Genomic DNA, 10,974 nt, shown 5'->3' with positions numbered 1-10,974 from the left:
TCATATCTTGCCAAGAGCTTTGTTAGTTGTTAGTTTATTTCTTTTGCCATTTATATTTCTTGTCTAAATTCTCAAAAACCCCAAAACAACTCAAACCAATAACAAGACACTTTATTGTAATTCCTAGGGAGAACGACCCGAGGTCCAATACTTCGGTTTATAAATTTAGGGGTTTGTTTTAGTGACAAACAACTTTTTGTATGAAAGGATTAGTGATTGGTTTAGAAACTATACTTGCAACGAGAATTCATTTGTGAATTCTAAACCGTCAAAAATCCAATCGTCAAGCACCCAAGTATAACTCATACTCTGATTCTACTCAATACCTGCTTAATACCCTTGCTAACTTAAGCATCGGAGTCCCTTGCAGGTACCCCCCACCCTCTGGGGACGAAGGATCAGCACCATCACTAAGTCCCATAAGTCGGACAACAACATCTCCGACCCACACAGAAGATCTCGTCCGAGATCGACCTACAGTTTCAGGTAACCCTCGGAACAGAATTCATTAATGATTGAATCCATCTCTTGATCGTCCCCTTCAAAGTCTTCAACCATGATATGCCTTGGAGGTTGTACACCCTCCTTAACATTAAATTTAAACATCTTTGAAGGAGGCTCTATAACTTAACTTTCCCATGGAGGTTCAGCATCTCCTAAGTCTTCAACCACTTCTTCCTCTTCAATGGCAGGCGTAGCTTCTTCCAATTGTTCCAATACAAACTCGTGCTACTCACTGTCCACCAGAGTTTCTAACTTCTCCTTCATGCCACGTCCTTCAGTAGATTCTCCACATGAAGCCATGGGGGTTCCTTGAATGTCCGAACGTTGGGAAGGTAATCGATTTATCGCTTGATCCAGTTGTTTAAGTATAAAATCGTACTCCTCATTGATGGTTTCTTTTCTATGACAACTCCTTTCAACTATTCGTTCATCTTCATGGGTCTCTCCTATCTCCACATTTTGGGCCTCCTCTTACTCTAAGACAAAATCAGACTCCTCCTTGATGTCTTCCTTCACCAATTTTTCAACCACTCCTTCGACTTCAAATGTCTCTACTACTTTCACATTTAGGGCCTCCTCTAACTCCTTATGAAGTATGGATTCGCGATGATGATCCCTTCTCTCTTGTTCCATATCAATAGCATCATTGGGATCATGTTGCTCTTGGATTGATGGATGTGGGTGCTCTTCCATGGATGGTGGTGATGGGATGGGTGGATCATTATGTGGTTAAAAAGGAAGTACACTGGAGCTTGAGGGTTGAGTATTCGAGGTAGAGTGTCGGTCTATGCGGGATATAAGATTTTGGAGTTCAGAGGTGAGACCAATGAGAGAGGTAAGTATGTTCTCCATGGAGGTTTGGGGTGGATAGGAGGGTGCATTATTTTGGAGAAAGGGTTCATAGTAGGAAGGTGGTTCATCTTGGTAATGGCATGGAGATGGTGAATATTGAGGTGGTGGCTTATGAGAGTAATTTTGTTGGAATGGGGGTGGTTCTATGTATGGTTCATATGGCTCATAAGGTGGTTGGTATGGTGGATAATGGTTAAGATCATATGAGGGTGTTTGGTGGTAAGGGGCTTGTGAGTATGGTGGTCCAAAGTCATGTTGAGGAGGGGGTTCATAGGCATATGGTGGTGGTTGTTGATAATCAAAAGGTTGCTCACCATAGCCATTGCCTTGATATGCATCACAGAATCGTTGTTGATAGCCCATTGGAGGTGGTTGTTGCCATGAGGGTTGATCAAATCCTTGTGGCTCCTCCCATCTTTGATTGTTCCAACCTTAATGCATGTTCTCATTGTAATCTCCTCTTCCTGCAACATAGTTGTAACCAGACTCAACGCTAAAGGGGTGAGAGTTCATAGTAGTAGGAGAAAAATAAAAACAAAAACTAATAAAAAAATATTTTGAAAAAAAAGATATGATTTTTGAAAAGAGGTAAGATAAGATTTTGAAAAAGATAAGATAGGATTTTGAAAAAGATATGATCTTTGGAAAAAAAAGATTTGATTTTTTTGAAAAATAAGATAAGATAAGATAAAAATTTTAAAATCTGAATTTTTTTTTGAAAAATATTTACAATAACCAATAATAAGGCACACGTTTGTAATTCCTTGGCAACGGCGCTATTTTGACGATCGGATTTTCTATCGGTAAAGAAATCCACAAATATAATCGCGTTGTAAGTATAGCTTCTAAACCAACAAAAAATCCTTTCGTACAAACGTTTGGTTGTCACAAGTAACAAACCCAATAAAATTTATAAACCGATGTATTCAAACATCGGGTTCTTCTCAAGGAATTACAAGGAAGTATGATTTATTATTGGTTATGAAAAACAGTACTTTTTGGGTTTTAAAAAGGTTTTGAACAAGAGAAATAAATTGTAGGAATTAGTAAATCAATAACTAAGAAAACTCTTGGCAAGGTTTGAAAATTAGAAGTCATATCCTAGTTATCCTTATCAGGTGTGATGAGTATTGTTTGTTGCTCCCACTTAGTTAACCCTTACTAAATAAAAGAAAGTCAAGTGGACCAATTAATTTGATTCCTCAAGTCCTAGTCAACTCCTAAGGAAAGACTAGCTTTAGAAGGATCCAAATCAACCAGCAAACTTTAAATATTAATCAACTGCTGAGTTTGATAACTCAAGAGTTACCAATCAATCAACCAAAGCCAAGAATGTAAAAAACTGAATCAAAGTCATATGTCTGAAATACCTCAATTTATATTAGATAAAAGATATCAAATCCAACATGGAAAAATTCATAAACAAATAAAAGAGAAAATAAATAAAAAGAATATTTGAACCTGTGATGAAGAAATAATCCCAATAAGATAAATCCTAATCCTAATCCTAAGAGAGAGGAGAGAACCTCTCTCTCTAAAAACTACATCTAGATCCTAAAACTATGTACGAATGTATGTTGTATTCTGTATCTGATGAATGGATGCATTTCCTCACTTTATAACCTCTAATCTGTGTTTTCTGGGCCGAAAATTGGGTCAAAAATAGCCCAAAAATCGTTGCTGGTTCGTACAGGTCGCGGCAAAGTGACGTGGAGGCATCGTCCACGCAAAGAAATTTGCAGATGCGACGTGTGCGCGTCATGCACGCGTCCGTGTCACCTAACTTTGGGACAGCAATAGCAAATTATATATCGTTACGAAGCCCCGGATGTTAGCTTTCCAACACAACTAGAACCGCATCATTTGGAGCTCTGTAGCTCAAGTTATGATCATTTGAGTGCGAAGAGGTCAGGCTGATAGCTTTGGCAATTCCTTCAGTTTCTTGTATTCCTTCCACTTTTGCATGCTTCCTTTCCATCCTCTAAGCCATTCTTGCTCTGTAATCTCTGAAATCACTTAACACACATATCAAGGCATCGAATGATGATAAGAGAAGATTTAAATAAAAGAAAATAAAAGCCAAAGAAGCATATTTTCAATCATAGCACAAAATCAGGAAGGAGAATGTAAAACCATGCAAATCATATGAATAAGTGGGCAAGGACTTGATAAAAACCACTCAATTGACCACAAGATAAACTATGAAATAGGGGTTTATCAGAGACCTCACGAAGGTCCAAACAAAACGGATTATTAGAGATAACTTTGGGCCAAGGTAAGGAAGCCGACACACAAGTTGGATCCAAACATACTCATCCTCAAAGAATCATGCCACAAGTATGAAATACAAAGACAATCCAAAGAGGTCGACAGGACTCCAACACCCCCGCAAAACCTGAAAAGGTACCAGGCAGGTGCAGACAAACATATTATGAAAAAGCACAAGATATCAACAAACTCAAGAGGCTACCAAAATCAAGTACTACTTTGTTTTTCTAAATAAAGTTGCTAAACAAGCAACTAAAGAAGTAGCAAAAGTCAGAAGCACAATTTACAAAATAAAAAGTTCAAAAGCCCACATATCGGGCTATCCACACAAATATCTAGAACAATCATTGATAATCCGAAGACTTCTCGGCTGCATCAACACGGGGTGAAGGAGGATGAGTCTGAAGAGGCACAGCATCCACTGTCCCATCCTCTCGGTTCAAGATTTAACAGTCAGGTTCTGACTCAACTCCGACCGAAGGAGCTGAGGAAGTCGGCACAACAGAAGCTTTGGTGGTAGGCACAGGAGGAGGAACAACATCATCGTCATCAGGGTCGTCAGGGACAATCTTGCCATCCTTCACAACATTGTCGAGACTAAAGATAGTAAGGTCGACCTCGGGTGCAAGAACCCAAACCTGCTCCTTCAAGCTCTCATAAGCAACATTCACGCTGCCCACAAGGTGACCCTGGAGCTCAGTATAGTCAGCTCGGACATATTCCAAATCACCCCTGAGACGCATCACTTCCCTGTAAGCCAAAACATAACTCTCCTTGTGCCTCAACGCCGTTTCCTCAGCCAACCTCAGAGAAGCCGCCAAGGCAATAGAACTAGCCTTCTAACCCTCCAACTCCTTCTCTACCTTTGCCAACTTCACCTCCAGCTCCTCCTTCAAACCCTTAATCTAATCAAACTCCGACTTAGCCTCCTCCATAAAAGATTTTGTAGCATGAACCGGGATACCCTGAGCAGTTCGAAAAAGAGCCGCACCCATATATGCCATCACACTACTTGGTATGCGAAATTGTGATCATCAATGGCGCCATCAACATGGTACGCTCATTGCAATCTCAACTCTTTATCACAACTCCGCACAACTAACCAGCAAGTGCACTGGGTCGTCCAAGTAATAAACCTTACGCGAGTAAGGGTCGATCCCACGGAGATTGTTGGTATGAAGCAAGCTATGGTCACCTTGTAAATCTCAGTCAGGCAGACTCAAATGGGTATAGATGATGAATAAAACATAAAGATAAAGATAGAGATACTTATGTAATTCATTGGTGAGAACTTCAGATAAGCGAATGGAGATGCTTTGTCCCTTCCGTCTCTCTGCTTTCCTACGGTCTTCATCCAATCCTTCTTACTCCTTTCCATGGCAAGCTTATGCAAGGGTTTCACCGTTGTCAGTGGCTACCTCCCATCCTCTCAGTGGAAATGTTCAACGCACCCTGTCACGGCACGGCTATCCAGCTGTCGGTTCTCGATCATGTCGGAATAGAATCCAGTGATTCTTTTGCGTCTGTCACTAACGCCCCACAATCGCGAGTTTGAAGCACGTCACAGTCATTCAATCATTGAATCCTACTCAGAATACCACAGACAAGGTTTAGACCTTCCGGATTCTCTTGAATGTCGCCATCAGTTCTAGCCTATACCACGAAGACTCTGATCTCACGGAATGGCTGGCTCGGTTGTCAAGCGAGCGCTCGGTTGTCAGGCGATCAACCATGCATCGTGTATCAGGAATCCAAGAGATATTCACTCAATCTAAGGTAGAACGGAGGTGGTTGTCAGTCACACGTTCATAGGTGAGAATGATGATGAGTGTCACGGATCATCACATTCATCAAGTTGAAGAACAAGTGATATCTTGGAACAAGAACAAGCGGAATTGAATAGAAGAACAATAGTAATTGCATTAATACTCGAGGTACAGCAGAGCTCCACACCTTAATCTATGGTGTGTAGAAACTCCACCGTTGAAAATACATAAGAACAAGAGTGATCATTGGCTTCGGCCCCAAAGAGGGAACCAGAAGAACCAAGATCTGATCTAAGAACTAGATGTCCGAAGATGAAAAATACAATAGCAAAAGGTCCTATTTATAGGGAACTAGTAGCTTAAGAATTACAAAGATGAGTAAATGACATAAATATCCACTTCCGGGCCCACTTGGTGTGTGCTTGGGCTGAGCAATGAAGCATTTTCGTGTAGAGACTTCTCTTGGAGTTAAACGCCAGCTTTTGTGCCAGTTTGGGCATTTAACTCCCATTTTGGTGCCAGTTCCGGCGTTTAACGCTGGGAATTCTGAAGGTGACTTTGAACACCGGTTTGGGCCATCAAATCTTGGGCAAAGTGTGGACTATTATATATTGCTGGAAAGCCCAGGATGTCTACTTTCTAACGCCGTTGAGAGCGCGCCAATTGGGCTTCTGTAGCTCCAGAAAATCCACTTCGAGTGCAGAGAGGTCAGAATCCAACAGCATCTGCAGTCCTTTTCAGTCTCTGAATCAGATTTTTGCTCAGGTCCCTCAATTTCAGCCAGAAAATACCTGAAATCACAGAAAAACACACAAACTCATAGTAAAGTCCAGAAAAGTGAATTTTAACTAAAAACTAATAAAAATATACTAAAAACTAACTAAAATATACTAAAAACATACTAAAAACAATGCCAAAAAGCGTACAAATTATCCGCTCATCACTACTCCTAGTGATGAATTCTAGGTGGTGAAGAATGGACACATCATTCATCGAAAGTTCACCATAGGGGGCGATCTGCTAGTCGACAAACTCGACAGCATCAAAGTCAGGAGCATCTAGGTTAAAAGGCTCAGATGTCTTTTATTTTTTCGGAGGATGAGCGCCAGAAGTAGCAACCGAAGTTTGTGGAGGGTTAGCCAAACAAACCCGGGGAGTTGGGATAGATCATCCTCCTCGGCCCAGGTGAACTCAGCACGGATGGCTTCATCTGAACCTGAGAGGACCCCTCCCCATTGTGAATGCTTTGCATTTTGTTGCCGCCGTTCTGCTCTTGCCGGACTGCGTTTGTTCTCCTTTCCTAGTCTCATTGCTGTTGTTTTGCTTTCTTAAGCCTCTCTCTCAGACTCTAACACACCTACATGGTGGCCACTTCTTTCTCCGGTTCATTGTTCTTCTGTTCTCCTCGCAACGCTGCCTCTACTTGTCACTATTGCCTTACTCTTATAGGTAGGTGTCAATCCTCAATTTGTTCATTTTTTTATGCTGAATTTGTTGATTTTTTTTGTTTTAATTACTGAATTTGTTATTTTTTATTGAGTGTGTCCTACTTTTTCCAAGTCGAAGCAGAGTTTCGTAGGTGCTAGACTGGTATAAGTGTGATTGCTGCCTTGTGCTTATCATTCCAAACTACAACGATGTTGTGCAAAGCAAAGAAGAAGAAAAAGAAAAATGATGGTAAACAAACAAAAAAGAAGAAAATTGTGAAGTATTATTACAATTAGAGTTAAAAAGAGAAACCATAGATCAAATTGGGGCAAAGAGTTGCAATTGCTAACTCATTGTCTAACTGATACACACTCTAATGTAGTATGTTACTGATGTCATTATCGGTGGTAACAAAATTGGCCGAAAATGAAACTAGTGTATTTTTTATATCTTAAAAATCACTTTAAAATTTTACTCAGTTGAAATATTCATAATACAAGAAAATAAAGAAATAGGTAGACCCACAAAAATATAATAATTAAAACCTCATAAATTAAACAGACTACAAAATAAACGATCCACAAGCAATATTTGGAAAAAAGAAAACGGATGTGGAATCCCCCCCCCCCCCCCCCCCTTTCTTTTTCCCTCCTCTCTTCATAATCCCTGTCTTAAATATATAACACTTGCAAATGGGGGGTAGGGGGAGAGAAATATATTAAAAATAACTAGGCGACACTCTTTTATTAAAATATAAGTGAAAACATTCCAATAATATATCAAGTCTATCCAAGATATATATATTATCTAACCAATGCCATGTGATTTTGGTTGCCATGTGATTTTGGTCGCAGATCCAACATTTATAGGACCTACATATATTCTTAATGTTGTGGGGATGTAGATGTATATTCTAGAAACATATAACCAGTAATGTTAGGGAAAAAATAAGTTAAAATTATCTTATTTATTATACTATTTATATTTTTATACATAATATTTATGATAGTATTTGTTATATTTGATATTATTTTATTATTAAGAAATATACAATAAAATAAGAATTAACTAAAAATATAAAATAAAAAAACTTTTCGTTAATTTTTTATTATCTTTTAAATATTTTTATAAATTACATGGATTTACAACATGAGCAGCATCATTCATTAATTAATCTTGAAAATCAATCTTATCCTGAGACCTACGAAAGATAAACATTCTTGAAGGAACATATAATAATAACATTGCTCTACTGAACCAACATTAAATTGTTGCTAATTAGCATGATCGTCGTGAAACAGCATCCCTACATGTACTAAAGAAAACAAGAATACACAAATAAGTCAATAATTGAGGCCTGAAAACAAAATGTCATAGAAAACAAACAAACAAACAAAAGGAAGAAAGCTCTGATCTGCTTGTATTAGGGCATAATTACATTGGGTCGTCATCACCAGATAATGAGGAAATCGAGTTCGAGTGGACAAAGCAGAACATATCATAACAACCACTCAACAACATGCATGTATCCATATCCTGTGGGGAGCAAATTGCTGTTACTAGTATTGTCAATTTGTTATTGGTTGATGGATCAAGTAGTCAAACGCTAAAATAATGGGTACGGTTAACTCATTAACATGCCTAGATCCAACACTTTACATTGAATCTGTCTTCTACACATCTTATCAAAAGACACAGAAGAACATATAGGTCTACCTATTCATTTTCTTATTTTTATTTTTTTTTTGTTATAAATTTTGTTAAAATGTATTTTAAGAGAACTAATTAAGTTAATGATACTAAAAATATAAATTTTTTATGTATTTAATAAAAAAAGAAATTTAATTTTTTCTTCTCTCTTAACTAATATTTAGTACATTCTTTGGCTATATTTTTTATTTTTTATGTTTTTTTTAAATAGAAAATATTGCTCTTAAAAAGAAAGACGTGTATGTCTTTTTGATCAACCAATTCTGTGACCACTCTTGGCTTCCTACTTTCCGTCACTCTTTCGTTTCTTTTTTTTAATATTATTCTCCTCTCACTCTGAGTTCAAAAGGTGCATATATTTATATCACTTTTATAATATTATCTTGTATTTATTTAATTTAGTTGTATTCAATATGCTCGATACTTCATCAACTGATTCTCAAAATTTGAACATGTGCAAGACTAATAATTCATTCTCTAATTCAAACAATAGCAATAAAATTGAAGCTTGAAAAGCGCTTTATCAAACAATAGCTTGAAAAAATTTCAGTGGTCAGCTCAAGAGTTTGCTCCACACAATATGCTTCCAAGTAGAGTGTTCTCTTCCACAAAATTAATCTAAAGAACTAAAAAATAAAAAGAAAATGCTTATTCATGCAATATATACTTAACTTCCTCAAACTATCCAAAATGAAAAAAAGAGAGGAAGAGATTATTAAGTAGCAAAAGCTAGAGAGATGCACGGTGTGGTGTTGGTGGTGTGATGATGAGGAAGGGGTGGCTTATTACAAGAACCTAACGGTACCCTACTTCCACCATTACCACCACTATTTACAATCACATTCATATTCTTAACATTCACGTGCCTCGAACCACACGTGGCCCCACTCTGTCCGCAGCCACCACCACCAAACTTCCTCACTGGCTGCGCCTGCCGCCCTACGCTTACCGCCTTCTCGCTCCGACACCCTCCAATCAGCAGCGCCCCGTTTACCGCCAAAGACGAACCTGCTTTTTTCTTCCACTTCTCCCCCACCGTCTCCGCCGCCATATCAACTCCTCCTCCTCCTCCGCCGTCTACGATGCTCTCTTCGTAGCAACCCTCTGCCGTCGTCACGCTCCACTCCACGCTCGCCTCGCTTGGCTCGTAGCACTCCGTCATCGTCGCCGTGGACCCCTCATCCATGCTCCTCCGCCGACCACCTCCTCCGCCGTAAAAGAAGCCGTTTCCACCACTGTTGCAAGGCTCGCGACGGAACACAACGGGACACGTAGTTTGCATGGCGCCGCCGGTGGAGAAGCTCTCGATCTCGAACAGATCGGAGCTCGCATCGCTGGCGCCATCGTCAACTTCATCCTCATCGCCATCTCCGCCGCCTCCAACGGCTATCCCCTCAGGAGGATCCGAGGTCGGCTCTACGTCGTCAGGCGGTTGGAAAACCTCCAACGAATCACGTGGCAGTTGGTCGTCCTCATTATCTCCTCCTTCTTGGCGTGAAACAACGCCGTTTCGAGGGTGCGGTTTCGCGTTCAGAACCGGGAAAGTGAATCCATCGCTAAATGGTACCATCGCCAGTGATGTTGACGCTACAACTCGGTGTGTGTGAAATCTCTTAGAAGCTGAATTGGAGTTTGTTGCGGTTACGACGTTTTCTGCAACCCAATTCTTGTTTGGTGCAATGAGCGAAACACTCTTAGGGTTCTTCGCTGCCGCCACTGACACAGTGTTTATAATTAACGGTTCTGGCTCCGGTTGTGGTGGTGGTTGTGGAACTTTTGTGGTGTATTCTTTAACTTGCACTGATTTTTTCCCTCTGCATGGGCATTTTCTTCTCAAGATCCAAATCGGTTTTGATAGTGAGTCCTTGAGCTTCTTGTTCAGACCGTTGGAGTCTCTCAAGGAAGGTTGGGTGGCAGCACCGCCGCCGCCGGAGTTGTTAGTGTGAGAGAGCAAACCTGCCTGGCTGTTCCAGCTGGCTTCTGATGGTGTTGCTGTGCCGTTCAACGATCTTGCTCTGTAGCCACCACCGTCCACGGAGGATGAAGCGGAGGAGTATCTGGTGGCGGTGGCGGTAGTTCCTACTGTGTTAGCGGCCTTCTCTGGAGCAATGGTGGTGTCATCATGAGTGGGGATGATGGAGAGAGGAGAGACTCTGTTGTTGCTGATGATGGTAACTTTATTTGGGATCTCATTATTATTGTTATTATTATCTTCGCTGTTGAAGTACTTGTGTGCATCGAAAATGCTGAGCTCAGTGGTGGATTCATCATCATCATCATCATCATCAAGATCATCAATTTGATGGTTATGATGCAGAAGATGATGTGGTTTGAGATAAGAAGAAAAAGAAGCATCTCTGTCTCGTCTCATGATGATGGTTGGTGGTGGTGATGATGAGTTTGGAATTGGAATAGCCTTCACCACTGTTGTTGTTGTTGGTTCCAT

At 40.1% G+C, this 10,974-nt stretch overlaps 1 protein-coding gene across 1 annotated transcript; it reads right to left on the bottom strand.

The window, feature by feature from the left end:
* Window positions 1–9,243: 9,243 nt before the first annotated feature.
* Window positions 9,244–10,974, bottom strand: LOC130934374 (protein PHYTOCHROME KINASE SUBSTRATE 4). Its single transcript, XM_057863951.1, has one exon. It carries the CDS (start codon window positions 10,972–10,974, stop codon window positions 9,244–9,246), a length of 1,731 nt encoding a protein of 576 aa, XP_057719934.1.

Source organism: Arachis stenosperma, chromosome 6 (genome assembly GCF_014773155.1).
Source record: "Arachis stenosperma cultivar V10309 chromosome 6, arast.V10309.gnm1.PFL2, whole genome shotgun sequence".
Lineage (NCBI taxonomy): Eukaryota > Viridiplantae > Streptophyta > Magnoliopsida > Fabales > Fabaceae > Arachis > Arachis stenosperma.
The sequence above is the reverse complement of the archived record's forward strand: the minus strand, read 5'-3'. Positions and strand labels throughout refer to the sequence as shown.